This window comes from Argiope bruennichi, chromosome 11 (assembly GCF_947563725.1).
Source record: "Argiope bruennichi chromosome 11, qqArgBrue1.1, whole genome shotgun sequence".
NCBI lineage: Eukaryota > Metazoa > Arthropoda > Arachnida > Araneae > Araneidae > Argiope > Argiope bruennichi.
In genome coordinates, this window is record NC_079161.1 from 90,937,660 (window position 1) to 90,960,665 (window position 23,006).

The 23,006-nt window shown below is 31.3% G+C and overlaps 1 protein-coding gene across 2 annotated transcripts in view; it reads right to left on the minus strand.

Moving 5' to 3' along the window:
• The window catches only part of LOC129957073 (maltase-glucoamylase-like), a 77,434-nt gene that overhangs the window by 34,770 nt on the left and 19,658 nt on the right, over positions 1 to 23,006 (minus strand). For both annotated transcript variants that reach the window (XM_056069210.1, XM_056069209.1), the window contains 7 exons: positions 18,023 to 18,191; positions 13,227 to 13,462; positions 11,856 to 12,034; positions 7,320 to 7,491; positions 4,090 to 4,186; positions 3,889 to 4,001; positions 1,311 to 1,436 (listed from right to left, as the gene is read on the minus strand). In XM_056069210.1, the coding sequence (XP_055925185.1) occupies positions 1,311 to 1,436; positions 3,889 to 4,001; positions 4,090 to 4,186; positions 7,320 to 7,491; positions 11,856 to 12,034; positions 13,227 to 13,462; positions 18,023 to 18,191 (1,092 nt within the window). The remainder of the gene's footprint in view (positions 1 to 1,310; positions 1,437 to 3,888; positions 4,002 to 4,089; positions 4,187 to 7,319; positions 7,492 to 11,855; positions 12,035 to 13,226; positions 13,463 to 18,022; positions 18,192 to 23,006) is intronic.

Genomic DNA, 23,006 nt, shown 5'->3' on the forward strand with positions numbered 1-23,006 from the left:
CAGGGTCACCAATGGGCAAGTTTGAGATCTGAACTCGCTACGTTAGGGTTCATAGCCGAGTAATAAACCCACTGGACGGAAGTGTACACTCCTTTCCGGAGGTTGTTATCTGGCTTATGAAGTTACCACCATACTATATATTCATAATAATCTTTAATGAACAATATACATATATTCGAAAAATTGTACATTGTAATACTATTTCGGTTTAATCCTCTATTATGTCGATGTGGTTGATATTCAGAAAATGAGCATCCTGTTTAAGCAGAAGTAGTGGTTACCCTAAAACTTTCTCGCGTACACTCTAATAAACTTGTCATGCTAGAAAACGTCTTCCATAAAAGTGGAGTGCAATAGTTAACCTATGGCGATGATTTAGCATTTTTACTGGATTTATCATGTTATATTTGGCAAAGTTTTTTGGCGATTAATTAATGACACGCAGTTAATAGTCTCCGAAAATCGAATTTGTTCTGTTGACACGTTTTTCGAAAAACACAAAATTTTGACGCAAAACTGCACATATAGTCATATATTCTCACACCAAATTTGAAATATTTAAGTCATTTTGTTTTTGAATTATCGCGTTTACTTACTTTTGAATCTATAGACCGACAGACGGTCAATCTCTCATTGAATTTGGTTCAAAATTTGATATGTCGAAATTTGATTGATTTGAATATCACTATAGATATGAATTGTATGTGCGAATTTTATCCATTTAGCCCTCTTCGTTTCGTATTTATGATGTTAACTTATATTCGAACAGTCATACAAACAGATCTCTAAACGGATTTCGCTCAAAATTTGATAGAAACCAACACATTTGGTGTTAAGACTATATATAAAATTTAATCCTTCTAATTCAAAGCATTTTTGAGTTATCTTTATCACAGACAAACAGACAGATAGACGAAAATGTGTTTTTTTAACTCAGGAAGATCTGAAACATTCGTTAAAATCTCTAGTTCGAATTTTTTAACTATTACTATACTTTCTCTATACTACTTATACGAGAAAGTAAGTGAAACTTTTATTGTTGGAAATAAATGAATGGAGAAACTTATCTTTGCCTTCATTTCTGTCCTTAAAACTAATCAAAAGTCGAAAACATTTTCCCATGATTGGAGCGCCTCAGACCATCCGGGGCAAAAATATATAAGGCAATAATATTCATTAGTATAATACTGTTGTGTTTCATTTGCACTATAAAATAGCACTTTGAATTTCAGAATAAAAGCGCTTGACGATAGAAAATGTTATACGTAGAATGTAAAATCAAAGAAAATTCCATTAAGATTTCACTTTACCTGAGGTATTCCAGCCTTTCTTGTTTCTTCTACTACCGATTTAACATTATTGAGTGAATTGTAACCATACCGGGATAGTTGGAATCCGAGAGACCAATATGGAGGTAACATGGGTTTTCCAATCAGCTGAAAGGTAGAAAAAAATCGTGAATCACACTTTTTAAAAATATTCTTTTATAACTACCGAAGTAGAAAACATTACTATAATTATATTGGACTATTGAAATGTGTTCTTTCATATGCATTAATAGATGGCGCCACATATTTGATTCGAGATTTAACTAAATAAGTTTACTACTGATAATTAGATTTTAAAAATATTGACTTCACTGAGAAACTTTTTAAAAAAATCAAGAATTAATTAGAATTTTTATTGTGAAATTCCATCTTTCTGCACATGAAAGAAGTCAATTTAAATAGAATTGTGTTGGCTATTCTTTTTCTATATAAAAATAATTGAAATTTGTAATAAGAAAATTTGCGAATTGTGTTGGCTATTCTTTTTATATAATATTTTATGATAATAACTAAAATTTGTAATAAGCAATTTGAATTTGGTTCGTGATTGCATAATAGTATCCATTCCATTTGCATTTCAATTTAATTCTGAAAGTTTAGCTATAAACCATTATTTAATTTGAGTCGGTTACTGCATAATATAAATTGTTAGGACTGAAATAACCTTGATAAGTTTTTCGAAATTTGTCTATTTTATGCATATTTAAACATACTACAGATAATTTTAATCGAATGGCGAGTATAGCTCGTCACTGCACAATTAATCCTTTAAAGCTCGTGACGGCCTGACTTGTCAAACTCACGGAAAGAGTAAGATGATGAAAGAGACCGTCGCATAAAGTTGTCACAATCTTCACTTGTTTATGGAAATGGAAATACTGATTACATACTGTAAAATATTTTAGAAGAAGAATTGTTTTAAGGATGTATTTTTTAATCATGTGAAATATTTTAGCCATAAGAGAAACGTAAAAGTAATTAATCTGATTACTTAACCTGATTCGTCTAGAGAGAATAAGTCAGATGTTACAAATTTTAAATAACAATTTCAATTTCTTTTCTAACGCTTTTCACGCAGAAATAAGATCTGCTAAAAACTACAACTTCAGAAAGAGATTTTGTAGACAAACAAATTTGTTGACAATTATTTAATATCTAGACAAGTCCTCGAAGGTTAATGGCTTCTGGTACTCAGTAATAAGCAATCTTCTAACAATTAGTTAGACTGCATCTGAAGTACAAGTTTGAATTAGCTTTTGTATATCGGATTTTGTTTCTTTCCCAAAGGATGTTCAGTTGAAACTGGTTCACTTTTTCATTTAAATGGGAAGATAACTTCCAGTAGCTACAGTGGTTATTTGTTATAGCGCATAACGATCTACCAGTTTTTGAATTATAATTGTTGAGAGCCTAATTATAATATAGAACTCGTCATCATTTTTGTTTTTTTCATTTGCCGTCCTTAGCCATTAGAGATGCATAATCCACGATTTTTGAATAACAAATAATATTGCTATTGTTATTTTTAAATATGCGTTCCAAATATCTGTTATTTCAATCATATTATTAATTAAAAATTATTACTTAATATTAAATATAAAATTTATTAATTGCAATTAATAATTAATTTACTAATTTAAGTAACGTGTGATTGAATTAATTTATCTGTTTCAGCTTACTTCTTAAACTTTATTTTTTTCTCAAAACTATTTATTTAATTTATTTATTAGAGTGAACCATTTTCTGGAAAAGATGAGTTAAAAATATGTCATTTCTTTAAAATGTTTACTTTAGTTCTATATTCTACCAATAGATGGCGCCAGCAGTAAGCAGAATACATGTAATCAAAGTCAATCATGTCACGAGTAATTAAAAATGATCTGTATGGAATAGTGCATCATCAAATACGAATATCGGTCACTCCCGTAAAGTGGAGCGGTGGCTTCGCACTTTCCGGTGAAATCACCGCTCCGATAAATTTCAGTGATATGCAATTCAATGATACAATACGATAATTCCAATAACGGGTCCGTTCACTTTTCAATCCAATCACAGATTTCTTTCGAGAGCTTCCATTGGACAGAGCGTATCGATTGTTATTTTCCAGTGAAGTCACCTCTCCGGCAAATTTCAGTGATATCGTATCGATTGTTACTCTCTATCGTGATCCAAAACCTGTAATCGAAATATCATCAGTAAGATCGTATCAAGAATTTGAATCACACCCCTCTTTGAAAAGTATTGATCACTTGTATTTGTGACTTTTTGATATTCGTTACGTAATAACCGCTCTGAAAATATTCGTCATCCCTATTAGCCATGCCATGCCTTCACTCCCCAGTTCTTAAATGCTAACGTGAGAACTATCTTCATTCTATAATTTTTATTCTGTTAAGGTTGACATAAATGCCATATTATAATACATATCATCATACTCTTTTTTCATTTCAAGATTTTACTAATTCCTAAAATAAATAAAGAAATACGAACTTATTAACAATTTAAAAGAAAAAGAAATCAGTTTGGAATATATGTTAAATCAATATAAAAAGATATTTACTGAAGTGTAGAGATTCACAACAGTTTCCGGTTGAGTTCCAACAAAGAAAAACATGTCAATTATTCCACCAGTTGTTCGGAAAGTAATACCAGGCTCAGGCAATAACACCACATCTGTAAATGTATTTACCGTGCATCATATGCCATAAATAATTACATACTTCACATGTGAGAAATTAAAATTGATAATAAATCGGATTACCCATAGCATTGCTGTTCAGAAAAAGAACTCCATGGCTGTTCGAACTGTTCTCCAAACATGTGTAGAAAGGATGAACGCCATACAAATTGGTGTATCCCTACAAAGAAACAGAGTTCAATTTATAATTGCATTTTCTTTTCATTCATCGTCACTCAAAATGTAAAATAAGTGCATTATTCAGTTCACATAAGTTTTAAATATATAAGAAATTCAACAGTTTGAATTTGAGTCATTTGAGCATAGCTCTTAGAATGTATTATGAATAGAGAAGTAAAGTATGGAAAATTCATTATAAAATTAATAAGAATATTAAAGCAAAAATGCTATATTTTTCTTAATACCTTGTATAATTTATATATATATATATATATATATATATATATATATATATATATATATATATATATATATATATATATATATATATATATATATATATAAAGTAACCAATCTAAAAATCATGAAAAATCATGAAATCTAAATCATGAAAAATTAATAAAGGTCTGCACTTTTATATATGACGAATATTTAAATGAAAATATCATTCCTAAAAATAACTGGCTTGAGTTATGTAATTTTAATATTACTGAAAATTACGTGTTTAATGGTATTAATTTTTATAAACAAGTCAAGGGCATTCCAATGGGGACAGCTTTCTCAAGTGCTTTAGCTAATATTTTCCTGCATTACTATGAGAAAAAAATAATTAAATATAATTTAATAAACGGGTGGAGATATATTGATGACCTACTTTTGATTAACTTCGACAATACTAATATTATTACTAATTGCTATCCAAAAGATTTAATTCTAAAAGATACAAATATAAATCAACTTGAGGCTACCTTTCTGGATTTAAAAATCGAAATTGCTAATGATAAAACAATAGTTGGTATATACGATAAAAGGGATGATTTCAACTTTAAAATAACAAAACTATGTAACTACCATTCCAATCTAAACTCTAAAATTTTCAAAAATCTAATTTTCTCACAAGTTAACAGGATCAAAAGGGTTTGCAATAATAAAAATTCTTATATTGAAGCATCAAATATCCTCCTTAAAAATTTAATTAAAAATGATTTTCCTAGAAATTACTGTAATGTCAATTTTTTAATTAAACAAGGTATGGTTTGGGATTAATCTTTTGGCTTAAATAAAAATAGAAATTTACTTGCATATTGGATCACTCAATAGATGGCGCTGGGTGCCTACCTCTGTTTACATAATTTACCGTTAACTTTCAAAAACAGGAAATCACAATCGATTGTTTAAAGTTTCATTCACTGTTGGATGGTATGTTCTGGCCTTTTCGTTTTTAATTTTAATTTTAATTTTAATGCTGTTTTTGTTTTTATTGTTATTGTTTTTATTGTATTTTTACTTTGTGGTTTTTTCTAATTTGTTATTTTGTATTTCCTTTCTGTTAAAATGGTATATCTCTTGAGCATAATTTCGGGGGATTTTCGGGTCACGAGGAATCATTATTAGACTTAATGTCTGTATGTCCTCACAGAAAAAATCCCTTTATTTGAATCCCTGCCTGAGGGTGACCCTTGAAAAAGTCTTCAGGCCGGATTCTTTTTTAATATTTTTTAATAATTTTTTTGGTTTAATTTTTATTTGATTTTTGTTTTTCCTATTAACTTGATTCTAATACTTTTGTATATATATATATATATATAAATTAATATTATATGTTATATATTTACTAAAGTATAATCAAAAGTCAAGCAATTCCTATTTGAAAAATTGCGAAAAATGTAAAAGTGAAAGTTAATGACAAAAAATGTCACTAGACAATAACACTATTTAGCTTACAAGTGATGAAAAATAAATTGTCTTCAGAATTTTCCTGCATTTTTACTTACTTTTTTTGCCATTTATTTCTTTAATGTATATTTTAAAGAATAATATAGTATTATAATTATATTATTTTTCTTGATATGAAATTCATAACTTTATTTCAACATTAGAACGTAAAAATTTTATTTAGTCATAATTTTGAAACCAGATAGCTTCAAATAATAAAATTTGATGTTGAGGAGTAACTTTTGAAATAGTAGTGAAATTGTGAGGTGAAAGTGAGCATTCCACTTAAAAAAGTTATTCTTATTTCACCACGTAAATGGACATTTTTGAAACTTTTCCTTTGAAAAATTTCAGAGGACTATACTTATTTTCAAGTTACGCATTTTATATCATTGTATAATGGCTATCCCAAAATAAAGCTCGATTTCTGCTTTATATTTCCAAGAATATTTGCTTATTTGCTGATAATCTAATGTTACTAGAAAGCCTTAATTGTCCTAGTATAGTCAAGGATCTGTCGTGGTTGAGTTGTTGTGGACCGAACTCGCAACGTTGGGGTTCCTAGCCGCGTAACATGACCACTAGACAAAAACAATCCCTATGTCCGGACGTTGTTAACTGGCTTATGAAGTTACCACCACAGATCAATTATAGATCAGGGTCCTTGTGATACAAATAAACTTTTAATCTCTATTTACTACAAAAATTATTGTGAAAACGAACAAAAACAGATTAATCGCAATTTACATTCAAAATTATACAAACTTACCTTAAGGCCGATACGATTTTATCTGACAAACAAAGTTTATTTTTGAAGAATATTTATTATACCATTTAAAATAGAATGAAATTGCTAATTTTATTTCATTTTCTACAATTTTTTCAACTATCAAAGCATCAACCATGTTTAATGACTCATTTACGTTTCAATGGACACAAGTTATACAAAAAAAAAGTTACCAATTCTTCAAAAGAAAAATCAGTAATGATTAGTAATGAATTTCGTTATAAAATTTCCAGTATTAGAGTCTAAAATAAAAAAAAACTAAATGAAATTATATTTGTCGATCTTTGCATACAAGTCTGTGGTGAATAGCATATAAGCCAGTTAACAACTACGCTACACGAGCGTACGCTTTTGTATCCTGGTTTAGTTACTGGACTGCGAACCACAAGGTCTCAGGTTCTATCCTCGCGCATCTCATACTGCTAAAAGTCGAAGTCAGAATGAACTTGATAGATTAAATGGAATATTGGTTTTTAAATGAAATTATAGATCGCAATTAGTTATTTTGGGCAAAATCCGTTTAAATTCCAACTGATATCAATAAAGCAAAAATCATTGATATCATTCCATATCAATAAAGCAAATAAAAAGCTGTGAGGCCTTATTAAGCATGACTATAAGAAATACGCACCCCTTCCGGAAATCGATCACGCGCAAACATGGGCCATGTCCTATATTCCATATCATGCCTAAGACTTGGATGGACATGTTCACCGAGGCCATAAATGTTCTTCGACGGCAGGTAACTCGATATTTGGAGGTACTTGTCGCTCAAGATCAACCCTCCAATTTTCGTATCCCAGCTATAAAAGAAATTTCAGGTTTAAAAATCTAGAGCATAAACTTTGTAAATCACAACTTATGGAGCTCAATAAATTGTGGGGGATAATATTTCTGTTTTATTTATTTTTATTGATTTATTCAATTTTTGAAATTTCATGAAAAGTACAGTTAAGTGAGAAAGCAAGTCATTTACAAAGTTCTATTCATCAACCAAAACATAATATGTGGTATTTTTTAAATGTGCTTCCTCAAAATTTTAAATCTCTGCAATGATGGCCTTTAATAGAAATCTTAATAATCCTTTCAGTCAGAATGGTTTCAAAAAAGACTTGTTTATAACCATTAAAAAAATCATGAATAAAAATTACAGTCTGCCAATTTTAAAAATTTCTACAGGGAATTATTTTTCTCTAGAAATTTACAATGCATTAATGAGAAATATAAGCGAAAAAAAACCTTTTAATACAAATTTTTATTTGTGCATTATAAAACAGTGAATAATTTTTAAAAAAACCAAAATACTCAAAATTTCAAAAGCATGATTCACAGATAGAAAATACTGTAGATAAATGAGAACTCTAACTAAATTTACTATTTATTTTAAATTTTAAAAATATTCAAAAACTAACCGCTTTTGGTGACCAGCTTGTTCGCCTAGATTGTTGATCTTTTAGGCAATGAAACGATTAATAAGGAATGTATTTATAAAAATATCAATGTGCTATTTATATGATTGACGAGACATGAATTTAATTTAATGTATCGACTATAAATTATTGGGGTAAAAGTTAAAAATTATATAATTTACGAATAAAAGTGGAATTGAAAATCCTACTTCAGAAGTCATGTCTAAAAGAGGCAATTTTTAAATCTTACTTTTAAACTGGCAAAGTGATTCGACAGTTTGAATTTCATCATATCATAATATCAGAATAAAAGCAATGTAATTTAAAAGAAAATATTAAAAACAAAAATAAAACTTGTACGGAAATCAAACTGATATCACGAGAAAAGTAATTTTTTGAATTTTAAACTGATGAAGAAACCATTTCTGTGAGATAATACTTTTGGAATATGTGAAAACCAGTACATATTTCCTCTGACTAAAGCGAATGACACGGTAGTAAACCAACAAATGAGGATTTATAATAATATTTTGCAGGTCCAACTGTTAAGCGAAGTATCGAATTAAATGCAGGTGCAAAAACGTTCAATGAAGCAATCAACAAATTGTATAATGCTTTGTTTACATTTGATTGTTGCCATTCAACAATAAGTAATAAGATCAATTTCTGTTTCACACAAATTAGAGTTTTATAAGTATATATATCTTATTTCATGGGAAATTTAGAATGCCTTCTTTCTTTATATTATTGTTAGCGTCTCAAATTTTGATGCTCTTTTGTTATGAACATTTGTTTTTTTCTTCTTTTTCTAGTATGCTGATTAAAATATGTTTATAAACTTTCATTTTCATCATTTTTGATATTTTGCTTCTTAATAATGTCTTAATTCATTTGTGGTAATACGGAATGTTAAAGGCAAACCCACTAGAAGATGGCGTGTATCTTTGGAATAAAAATTTAATTAAAATCAATGAAATAATAATTATCCTCTGAAAAATACTAAAATATTGTTTTGTCAACTGTAATACAAATCAATTCAAAATTTCAGAGGACTAGCATATCTGCAAATTAGTGAAAAACGATAGAGAAATTCCATCTCCAAAAACATGAAACAAGTCATGAAATGCCTGTAATAAGTGAGAAGTAAATATTTGTAAATACAAAAACTATATTTAATTGGATTTGTATTTGTAAATGCAAAAACTATATTTAATTGGATTTGGATTTTTAAATACAAAAATTATATTTAATTGGATTTGTATTTGTAAATGCAAAAACTATATTTAATTGGATTTGGATTTTTAAATACAAAAACTATATTTAATTGGATTTGTATTTGTAAATGCAAAAACTATATTTAATTGGATTTGGATTTTTAAATACAAAAACTATATTTAATTGGATTTGTATTTGTAAATGCAAAAACTATATTTAATTGGATTTGGATTTTTAAATACAAAAACTATATTTAATTGGATTTGTATTTGTAAATGCAAAAACTATATTTAATTGGATTTGGATTTTTAAATACAAAAACTATATTTAATTGGATTTGTATTTGTAAATGCAAAAACTATATTTAATTGGATTTGGATTTTTAAATACAAAAACTATATTTAATTGGATTTGTATTTGTAAATGCAAAAACTATATTTAATTGGATTTGGATTTTTAAATACAAAAACTATATTTAATTGGATTTGTATTTGTAAATATAAAAACTATATTTAATGGATATAAATAAAGAAAAAGAATAAGTTTACTCCAAAAAAGAATTTGAGAATTCCTTTGCAGTAAATACTTTTTGTCAATTGCAATTTTAGAAACGGTTATAGAATTACAATAATATTTTTTTCTGATAATTTTTACCGAGAAATTTTAATGAAAATTTCTCACAAGTCGGTCTGAAACCTTTGAAGATATATTTATAACAGCTGCGAAAAATCTAACGAGTTGGAACTGGAAAAAAAAATGCATTTATTTTATTATTATCTCTAACAATGAATGCTGATAATTAAGATTAAACAATTGGATTACGAATTCCAATTTAGAAAAGAAGAAAAGACGGTTAAAAAAAATCATATCTAAAAAGTCTATTTTATAAAAAAGAAAAGAAAGAGAAATCCGAAAATGGATGATAATCAATATATGTATCTTGTATAACTTAATATTATTGATTAAATAAAATGCAAGATTCTAAAATGCGCTGGAATGATCAGCAAATGTAGCTGAAAATTAGAATTATTAAGGTTGTAATACTGACTACAAGCTCGAAATATTAAATATTATGTAATGCGATTGATTAAATGTAGATGGCGCTTCAATAGTGAAAAAATTCTGTTCGCGTGACATAGAATATTAGAAAAGAGGTTGTTGGAAAAGCGAATGCCTTGTATTGAGCTTTTTCTTTTTGAAGAAAAATAGGTGAAACTCTGGATGAAGCGTATTTTTTTTAACACCAAACTTCATAGATTAAGGATATTAGTATTCAAAATTAAAGCATTAGATGGCATTGGAATAAAAGTGTCTAGAGCAAGAGTAGTTTTAACCTTGAAGAATTTGGAAACATCTGTAGACAATATCATGTCACATAGAATGCCCAATCCAGTTGTAATCCAATAGCTGACATAAATAGTTCTGCACTTCTGCGACTAAAACCGACCAAATTACAGAGCTCTGAATATCACTATTTTAGATTATTTTAAGGTATCCGACTACGTTAAAAACACTGGTTTTCGCCCACGTTGGCGAATTCTTCTTTTATTATTATTTCTTATAGTTCAGGCTTTCCTCTTTCCAAAATAGTATTTTCTAGGAAAAGGAAGGTCTGATCTATCATCCGGGATAATTTTAAACAATTTTTTAGCTAAAATATTTCTTTAATTTCAATTTTCTTAAAATTTAATTTTTATAAAAATTATTCACCGTTAACATAATATCTCAAAAACTAATAGAGGTATTTACATAAAAATTTCAGCGTGTGTTTTAAATATTGTGGGCAATGAAATAGACCAAAAGTTTTATTGTTGGTGAAATACTTTTTCATTTATAGGTGTTTTTAGAAAAATTAAGTTGTAAATTTATGGAAAAAACGTATATATACGTACATTTTTACCCATAATTTCTTTGGATCTCAAAATGTTTCTTAGATTGGTTCATTTCATTCATCATTATATTCTATAACTTGTGTACAAAGAAAAATAGGATAGCTGCATTACAATTCTGTGTAGAGTGTTAACCGTTTAGGTTAAATTTCATTAAAATTTACTACAAATTTTCCTATTTCTCAAAATATATTATATTTCCAAATAATGTTTTTGTATATATAGTGTTTATAATTGACAATACATCTAAAAACCATAAATAGTTTTTAAAAAATCCAATTTTTCAAAAATATTGCTTCGAACGTAGTCAGCTACCTTAATGGCTACCTCAAATTAGTTCCAATACACAGTGCTTCTATAAGTTGAAAAAAATTGGTGAAATGAAAGTTGAAAAGAGGGAAGTTTACATTTAGCAGATTATTCGCGAAATTAGAAGGAGTAACAAGCGCTCATCTTTCTGCGTTTCACCCTTCACTAAAGTACAATAATCGAAAAGTGCTTATCTGAAATGAATGAAACGAACAATAAATATTTAGAAATTTACCAATAAAATACACAGTGGAATGATATATTGTTATATCTGTCCTGATAATTATTAAGCAGTTCAGTTTAAGAGACACTCATTTACAGCTAATATTTTGCAACGATACTTACATGATCGCGTTATCTGCCTTACGTCTGATTAAGAAAGAAAAATTAGCGTGATCGGAGGAGGATTTTTCATACTCCACTTCGTATGCCAGTTTTTCTTTGTTTATAGGTATCTTCTCCTTTAGCAGAGGGAATTCATGCTGCACGGGAACTTCATATCGTTGATTGTTACTGTCTGAAATCTAGATGGAATTGAAAAAATTAACTAAAAAATGCATAATATTCTCATAATACATGTATATAACTCTTTTAGCGTAATATATGTATAATTAAAACAACTATACTTATTATAATGATTGTATATTTTTATATTGTTTCTTTTTACAAATTATTTTTTTATGTTGTAAAGTTAGAGAGGGTTTGGTACCTCAGTTGTAATCCTCATCCTATGATCATACAGAGTTCGATCTAAAACAGCCCTCGTGTGATTTAGAAATGAGGTATTAATATTACTATAGTGGGCTCACACCCTGCAGCTGGCTTGCACGTCATGTTATTCCTTGTTAAGAAAAAACTACACATGTTTATTGCTCGAGATATTTACAAAAGTGAGCAATGTACAGTCGACCACAAAATATCTTGAGCACCGGTACTGTTCCAGAATTTTCCATGATTGGAGAAATGGCGATACGATAATACGGATTGATTTTTTATCGATACGAAAAGATTCGTCTATCGTCATTGAATCGATTCTTCTGTTGTCATCGCTTCTATTTCCCCCAAACGATTGACGATTGCAACGAAACAATTTCAATTTTTGCCATTTCCGTGCATCTCGAAAAAAGTTTTTGCCTTTAAAAAATTTGTTACCAAGTTTGAATTTGAAAAAATGTTTCCATACATGGTATAAAAAAGGGGTATATTTAAATTTTGTCAATCTTGGAGAAATTTTAAATTTATTATAATCTTGAAGCATTTTTACATTTTTTCAAATTCAAATTTGGATAAAAAAAATTTAAAAAAAGGTTCCAAAGCAAATGGAAACAACTTTTTTCACCATGTATAGAAATGACAAAAACTATTCATTTTTCAGTTGGAAATTGTTTCGTTGCAATCGTCAATCGTTTGGAGAAAATGAAATCGATGACGACAAAAGAATCGATATAATGGTGATAGACAAATCGATTCGTATCAATAAAAAATCGATACGTTTTATCGTTATCGTCATTTCTTGAATCATGTAAACCTCTGGAACTATACCGGTGATCAAGTTATTTTGTGGCTGACTGTATAAGAAAGATTATGTGTTATATACAAATGAAAGTGAATACACGCAGCGCCACCTATTCCCAAGACGCTATAATTCGTAACAATAACAAACAAACAAAACAGAACAAAAATGAAAAACACATTTCATTATAAAAATAAGCTTACCTTTATTCTTACAATATTTTCAGTGATGTATATGACTTCAAACTTGACCAAAGGCATACTAGGTCCATAAGGAGTTGTAGCAGATTTGCTGCTCAAGAATGCGTTCTCTGAATTATTGGCAAGTACAGTATTAACTTTAATAACTTTGTAGCCAAATTTATCTTTCTTCATGAAGCATGCTGGACCGCTTTTGACATTGGCATATTCACAGCCATGAGCTTTGCAATCTGCTTCGTCTATAAATACATCCGAAAACACCATTTTCATCAGCTTTTAAACGTACTCATGGAAAAATAATAAAGAAACATTTTAATTAATATAAGTTAAATTGATGAAAATAAACTATTACAAACTATCTTCAAAGTTCTAATGCACGTTAACTTCAATAATAGGATTGATTTAGCCTAATGAACCTTATTCGAAGACAGCATCTTATCACAATTAATGGAAGAACTATTTTAAACAATATCTGCACAGAACATTCTAATAGCCATATTTGCAAAGTGATGAAATCGGTCCATTTATTGATAACGGGGATATAAGGTTTTACTTTCAGATATTTCTAGTAACTGGAGGATGATGATTACAATGTTAATTGATGAGAAAGTAACCATTTAAATGAAAAAAAATTTTCGGACTAGTAAATGACGTTGAGATGTTAATTTTTAAGTTGTACTAATTATTTTAAATGTTAAATTTTAGTTCACTTTACCTTTTATGCTGAATCAAACCTATACATTATTTTGAATATTTGTTTAGAATCACTAGAAAGGTCAGTATCTATTCACTTTTTGAAACTTGCACGATATACTGTTACGAATTTGTAATGTTACTTTTCAACGTAGTGGGTCTTCTGTTAAGGAAGACAATTTTACAGATAGCTCTAACGGACTCAGATTAATGAACCCGAAGTCGGCGATCATTTGGCGATAAATTTGAAGAGAAAACAAAGATTTCAGAATCGAGAGGAATTTTGACGACAGGTTCATTGGGATGTGATTAATGCTGGTCCTTGTAGAACTTTCTCTTTTCTGTCTCGAAAATTAAAAATAATGGGAGTTTGAGCTGCCTTCAGTCGTGTGTTGAGTAATCAGTCAATATTGAGTCAATCATAGTGTCAACAATGAGTTGTCAATCGAGTCAGCTCAAGCGAGTAATCAATGGAAAGTAGCAAACGTTCAAGAGACCTGAATATTTGAGTGAAATCTCTCTCCTAGAAGCTCTCCCTCTCCCTCAGAGCATTTTGTGCTGTTACGATTGTTTACTACTTATTTGCCCATTATATGCTGCTATTTACTGTAAATTCCAGCTCAGCTCAGGTGCCGTCCTCGTCATTTGACCATGGTTCTAGATCCCTCCCAAAATAGTCCTAGTGTTGCTTTAAAATGGGACGTTGATTTAACTGAACTAAAACCTCAAAATATGACAATCTAATTCCTCACAATAGGACTTATGGAAGGTGTGATGAGCCGAAATAACTCTACAATCAGTTGGAATAATTTATTTTTAACATATTAGAAGATTATAGTTAATTTACATAAAAGGATTCGATGATAAACTCTGAAGAATTAAGGTTAGGTGATAACAGTACACACCTGATACTTTGTATCGGTTAGGCAAAAATATCAAGTACACGAAACTGATACATATTAAGAACATGGGGTATTAAGTATCAGTTTTTGGATTCAATTGATACCAGTTGGTTATCTCTTCGACCTCGCTTGTTTTCGATCAGGCAATATTGTGTCAATCTGTTAAAAAATATGGTTTATATAGCCTAATTTACAGTTAAATCTCGGTGACGTTGTTAGCATGCGTGATGGTCTTTCTTTTTATTTGACGTATTTAAACTTCATCATTTGCAGATCTCTACCCTATATAATGGTGCACATAACATTGAAACACATCCACCTTCTCCCTATACTAACTACATCGACAAAGCTTTTCTTTCCTCTTGCCAACCATACCACTAGGGGCACCTCATAAATGAGAATGAGAAACTTCCGGTTTGTTGATTGGTTCTCGCCATCCTGATGGGTACAGAAAAGGAGGGGGGGGGGGGGTTGATTGCCTCCCATCGATGACGGGGCGCACTTCTCAAGGGAAGTGTTGTACCGTGGCCGGGGATGGCCCTTAGGACTCAACGACAGCTCCCACCAGTGTTGCTGTTGTGGCGGTCAGGTCATTCAGATTTTTCCGTGTGTCTTCTGGTTGGTCAGAGTAGCCGGTTATAAGTTCCTCTTTCCATCCACCCGTCCTTCACTGTTAAAACTATGTCCACCGGTAATCACCTCTTTCGAGGAAGCGAAATCACATTCTTATCAATATCAGCTACCAGTTTCTGTTCAAGCACAAAACCGAGTATCCGATTTCATTCCGACAAGAAAAGAATCTGTTACTTGATATTATCTGATACATTCGGGTCATCAATATCAACTTGTACCTGGTACAGCAAATCTGGATTTCAGCTCAGCTCTAAGAATTGTTATATAAATTGTTGTTCTTGTTGCTAATCTCCATGGTCTGACTTAGTCAGACCAAATCCAAAAATCTGTTGACAAGAAGAAAGTCAAAAACGAGAAAGGGAGAAGAATAAGTTTCTCCCCAAAGTAGTCCTAAGCAGTCTAGAATATGTTCAGCAGAGGCCTGATGTTGGCAGCATTTCGGGCAAAGAGGGTAAACTTTTTCACCCTGAGAAAAGAAAAGACATTTAAGGTGGCCCTCCCAAGTCCTACAGATTGCCTCATCGTGGCGGGAGGGTGTCCCTGGGCGGAATGGGTGAAGTACGTCGGGAGCTTGCTCCTGGTAGGGTCACCCAAGGCGTGAAGGCCATTCCACTATGCCCAGCTAAAATCTGCAGGCGAAGGAGCTAAGACAGTCTTCTACCTCCTGGTGCTCCAGTCTTTTGACTCACAGAAGCTGCACTTCCCTCCCCATGAATCGGTTGTTATAGAAATGAATTATGTTAGTCATATCCAGCATTTCGAGAATTAGCATGCCGGCTGTGCCGATTTGCATGTGAATTTTACTCTACTCAGAAATTCACCAGCAGGTATCGTTCATGAAAGTTCTTCTTTTTTGAGGTTTCCAGTCTAAGTACTCTGTATCCGGCTACTAGGGAGATTGTATCAAAATGTGGATAGAGATATTTCGTGAGGAATTAATTCTTTCATTAATTCAAGAAATACTTATTGGCCCCTCTTGATATGCAATAATATGGAGATACTTCAAATATGGGGATAGAGGCTGACGATTTGATAGTAGCTTTTGCTGCTTTGGTGGGTACATTAAGGATGTGGGGCTGAGTACCCCATTATCATGACAGAACCCACCCCTACGGGAGGAGTTGTACGTTTTCAAGTTTTATCGAGACATTCCTTTCCAAAATACATTATTAAGAATGATGAAGTCAGGAAATACATTTTTGATATAGAAACAGCTTAGAAATCAAATGAGTGGTGATTGAAAAAAACCATGTGAACCTACTCCGGCTACTCCGACCTGCCCAAAGACACACGGAAAAGGTATGAATAACCGGACTGCCGCAACAGCAACACTGTGGTTCAATCCTAAGGGCCATCACCGGCTACGGTACAATCCTTCCCTTAGTAAGTACGTCCGTCATCGATGGCAGGAGCCGACCGCCACCTTTTTCCAAAAACCAACCAACATGCCGGAAACTTCTCATCTTCAATGACGAGGTATCCCTCAGTGGGAGAGAAACCATCTCAAGTTGAACAAAAATCAAAATAATTGCTTTCTTTGATTGTCGTGGTATCCTGCATTATGAATTCCAACCAACTGGCCAGGCAATCAATAAAGATTATTATTTGAGTATTTTGCTCCTTCTTCCAGAAGCAATTTGTCAAAACCGAAGCGAAATATAACAAAAAATGTTTGGGGGTTTTCTCCAGGATAATGAATGCCCTTTGTAATCCTGCGATTATTGTGCGTGGACTTATAAACATGCAGCAAATATAGTTCCAAAAGCTTCAAATAAATTTTATATGGCATCATGTGACTTTTTCTTATTTCCACGGCTTAAACTGCTGCTGCTGCTTGGCCATCGTTTTGAGTCCATTAACCCGTTCGCTGCCATGAATCATGCCTGTGATTCGGATCGCTACCTAATAAGATGCTTCTTTCTTTACGATCTCTCAATTGTTAAATAGAAGAGAATATCTATTTGATAATAGGATGTGAATCACGGATGATACACATGGTGAATAACAATATAAATAAAGGAGATATTATCTAAACATTAGCGTGATGTATTCGCACCAAAATCTATGCTGAAATGATAACTTCTGCTGTCACCCGAATATGTGTGTCACGGCACTCAACATCTTAATTTGATAAAAAGATATTCGCTCCCGAATCTGAAGGGGATTTACAAAAACGATTTTAGGAATTGTTTTGATGATTGGGATAAAAAAAATGGCAGAAATGTATTGCATTCCAATTGCTTTGAGGAAGATGAGTACAATACATACACATTTCTAAACCGTTTCCATATACAAATTTAAAACTTTTGTTTTACACTACCATTTGAAGTACTTTATAATCACAATATTAATACATTTTCTATTTTTTGAGTCAGATTTATTCATTTTTCATACAAATCTATGAGAAATGAGATATGTACTATGACAAATGGGATATGGGGTATTCACTTCTTATACAAATCTATGGTAAAGGGGAAAACATCTATGATAAATCTACTGATGAGAATAGATTTTGTACGAATTCTATTCATCTACAATATTGTTTGAATTGCAATTCATTTAGCCTCTCACCTTTAAATCCCGGGCATTCTATCCTGTCCTTTGTATTCAGAACAGGTCCTACTTCAGGCGCATTCTTTTTAGCACGCACAAAGACAGCCAACAACACTATTAGAAGCAAAACAGCAAATGCAGCAAGCGAGCCAATTAAGATCAGTCGTGTCTTTCTCGATGGCGGCTCCTGTGAAGGAAATATAATTTTTCTAAAACTTGCAAAATTAGTTCTTATTTATTTATTAAGCCTAATATTATTCTAAAATTATTATGAAATTTAATTTTTCAAAATCGATTCATACATCATATTTTACTTAAGTAAAAAGTAATTGCATTTTGATTAAGGAGTCGAAATTATGCCGTTTCGAAGTAAAGTCTGAAATGACAGATTAAAGACATTTTACTTAATTTTGACAGTAAGTATTAATATTATACAAAGTGTCTTCTCTTATAGCGGCTTGATAGTTCAATTCTAAACTGTTAGAGAGAGATGTTTAGTTCAAATTAGAAAAATGCTTTAAACATCATGTTCCGTCTTAGAGATGTGTTTTCCCCTTTCCAGCTATGGTTGCCATGGAAACTAGCGCATGTGCAGTTTTTCTAAAACTTTCATTTGGTTTTTTATTATTATTATTATTATTATTATTATTATTATGTTCAATTATAGATGTAATGATAAATATTTTTGGGTTCTTGAATGTTTTCGTGTCCGTCAATAAATGTCACTCTGTGTTTAGTGATATATTTGATTCTTGAGACTTCGAATATAGATTTTAGATGTTAGATCATAGATAATTAAAACCACTGAGCCACATAATAGATTTATAATGGCGCGATTGCATTTGGAATTATTTGTTGAAAACTCTAGCGCCATAGAAATCATCTTGTCGAGAAGTATTGTCTGTGCAAATAAATATATTACTTAAAAAATAACAAAATCTGATTTTTATATTGTTCTTTGGAGCTATCAATCGCATTTTGTAACTTTTTGAAAAATATGTGTTTTGATTCAAACAACATAAAAAAATTTTCCCCCTGGTATCCGAAAAATCTGACGAAAAATAAAACAGCCCTTGATAGTAAAAATGTACTTCAGACACTGAAACATGGTGGTGGAAATGTGATGGTTTGAGGCTGTGTATGCTCATGGCGGTGTTGGAAAATTACACTTTATTGACACAAAAATGACAGCTTTAGGTTACATTGATGTGTTGCAACATAACTTATTAGACAGTGCTAGAAAATTGGGTATCGGTGGCACTTTCTTATTCTAACAAGATAACGATCCAAAACACACTGCGATACTAAACATGGTTGCTTTATAATGCGCCAAGAAGCCTTGAAACTCCACCACAATCCCCGGATATAAACCCAATTGAAAATGTGTGGATGCTATTGGATGCTCAAGTCCGAAAAAAAATATTACAAGTAAAAATAGTTTGAAAGAAGCACTCATGGAAGCTTGGGAAGAAATAGATCAAGAGACCACCAAAAAGTTAATAGAATCAATGTCAAGACGTCTTGAAGCAAATGTAAAAGTCAATGGAATGCATACAAAGTATTAAATTTCTACAAAATAATTATAATTATGCTTAAAATTTGTCCCTAAGTCAGTGTACAAATACTCTTTTTGTATAGTTTTTATAAAGTTTTATTCATTAATCAACTAAAGTTTATGTGATTGTTTTTTTTGTTGATATTTTATTATTATTTTACCTCACTAGAATATATTTCTGCAATTTTAACTTAGTTACCTTATTTTATTTTGCTATAATATTCCAAAATTGAAGTGTACAAATAAACATTTTGTCAATTGTACTATCCCACTAAAAGTTTAGAAATAAGTTACTGGGTGGCAATAAGAGTGCACATCCTGTATATCTATTAAAATAAGTAAAATCATATAAAAACTATTCTGATTGATTTGAAGTAGTGCGAGTGACAAATTACAAATCTTTTAATGATTATACAATGAATGATGGTAGAAAAAAATTGGATGGTTCCTTTTTCTTCTCCACGATTGTGCATTTAATGCAAACAATACCCCGACCTAACCAGAGGCCTTGCGGGAAACTTAATAGGGCCGCCAATGGGCAACCTCATCCAGCACGAAGGAAAAAAATGACATTTGATGACATCGGACATGTGCAAACAACAAAGAATCCTCTTGAGAAAACGCATATTGGTACAGAAAAAAAGCATAGAAAAAAATATTACATTTTACATTACTTATTAAATTTTGACACATTAAAAATGCATAAAATACATTAAATGCATGTGTACTTTTTACCTTAGGTGAGAACTAAAGTAAAGAGCTTTGACAAAATGTCCCGAATAGAAGATTTAATGGCTGGAATTTTTATGAGTTCTTCGACGTCAAGAGACATCCAATTTCATGGCCATTTGAGTCTGTGTTCTCTCCATAGTGTAAAGGCTTTGATAACGTGATTTATAGATCCTTTTTTGGTGCCACACTGACAAGTGGAACTTTTGTCAAAGAAACGACTTTGAAGCACTGAAAATATACCATGGCCAGTGTATGATTGATTAATATAAAAATCACTCTCAACTCGGTTAACAAAAACGTTTTAAAAATGTTGATAGGCTGTTCTCTCCTTGCCAATCTTAAATTATTATTTTTTTAGCTTCATTTCTGAGTTTGAGTTTGGACTCATGGAAAGGTATTTCTTGGATTTCTAAGTTTAAAGCTTCTATCGGCGTATGACTCTGCGTTTTAATGTGCAGATTGTAAACGCTCGATACATAAAATAAACATTTCTTATTTTAGGATATTACGACCAACGATTTAAAGTATTTTAAAGAAATTAAAATAAAAACACAAACTACGTCAAATCCAAGCAACGGCGAGCATCTCACTCGTTCTATTTATTTTTACAATATAATTCTCGTTGCCAGATGCAACAGCAGAAAAATAGTTTCATTTAACACAAAAATAATATATAAAATATTTTTGATGCAATTACTTCAGAAACAAACATGAACAATTATAACAATTAAACAAATACAAAACATTAATAATTATTTATAATATTTAGTTACGTGTGAACCACAATAACTTGCGATGATGAGTTGCGTTATTCACAATCTGTTCCTACATCACTCCCTTGCCAGTAACGAAGTTACGTTAATTAGAAAAAAAAATGAAAATGACATTTAAATTTAATATGAATATAATGCACTAGAACAACATTTTATGCATCGTCTGTAAAACGCGCAGGTCGTTTTATTTTCCTTCCACAACGTGTTTGTGTGGTTAAAGCAGGCAGTTTCTCGTCCTTTATTGAATCACTTAATGCATTCTTATGTTGCATCCTTTCAGTTGAGTCACTTCTTTTGGGTTCACAAGATGCAGGACTGTTAACAGTTGATGGCAATGGAGCATCAGAAGTGCCAAAATGTGTTAACTTATAGGCTGGTTTAATTCGATCAATAGAAATATTTACATGTTCACCTTTGATTAACAACGTGAAAAATTTTTGCGTTCGTTGTAATACTAAAAATGGTCCTTCATATGGCGGTTCTAAGGGTTTTTTTACGCGATCAATCCTAAGAAATACGTGAGTAGCTGTATTTAAATCTTGTGGAACAAAAATGTGTTGTTTGCATTTTTGCTTGGGTATTCTTGGTTTTACTATCTGCATCTGTTTTCGCAGATTATCAACAAAAGAATCTGTAATGGACACAGTTTTCGAATCTTCAAAAAATTCACAAGGTAATTTGATAGATTTACCAAATACCATTTCTGCTATTGTAAAACTACAATCGTCTCGAAGAGAAGCTCGTAAACCCATGAGAACCGTAGGCAACGACTCAGTCCATCGAATACAGTTGTGGCATCTAATGGTTGCTTTTAGCGTGCGATGTAGGCGTTCTATCTTTCCATTACTTTGGGGATGATAAGACGTCGTATGCCGTAATTTTACACCACAAATGATTGCTAATTTTCTGAATAATTCTGAAGTAAACTGAGTTCCTCGATCCGTAACCACGAGAGAAGGTACTCCAAATTGTGTTATCCAGCATTCGTAAAAAGCTTGTGCAACAACTTCAGCAGTGATCTGCCGTAAAGGAACCACTTCCATCCAAGATGTGTGTCTATCGATGCATGTCAAATAATAGATGTATCCATCCGATGGAGAATACGGCCCAATCAAATCAATATGAATTACACTAAAACGATCATCAGGCGGTTTAAAAGTTCCAAATTCGGATTTTGTATGCCACGAAATTTTATTTTTTTGGCAATGTAGACATGCCCGTGTCCAGTTGCGAACTTCCTGTTTCAGTGAAGACCAAATGAATCGTGATGATATTTCTTTAACTGTTGTACGAATTCCGGGATGAGCTAAACAATGGATTTGTTGAAACATCCGCATACGAAAAGGCTTTGGAATAAAAGGTCTAACCTTTGATGTAGATGTGTCGCACCATAAAGATTTTCCGGATGGAAGTTGACACTGCTTAAATTTCAAGGATTTACTGTAAAGTCGCAGTTGTTTCAGTTCGTCATCATCAATTCGGGCATCAGCAATTTGATCATAGTCTATAGATGGCAGGTTAACATTAGCAATTCTCGATAATGTATCTGCGACAATATTTTCCTGACCATTTACATGACATATATTTGGGGTAAATTGAGAAATATACTGTAAATGTCTCAACTGTCTTGGCGACGCTTTGCCGTTCTTTTGCTTAAAAGCAAAAACCAAAGGTTTATGATCAGTGAAGATTTGGAAATCTCTACCTTCCAAATAATGCTTAAAATGTTTTACGAACAAATAAATAGCCAAAAGTTCACGATCGTACGTCGAATAATTGGTTTGTGGCTCATTTAACTTTTTTGAAAAAAATGCGATAGGTTTCAACCCATCAGGTTCGTGTTGTTGCAAAACTGCTTCTATAGCCAAATCCGATGCGTCTGTGTGGAATTTGGAATTCGGAATTTGGATATGTCAACATTGGAACTTCTGCTATATCCATT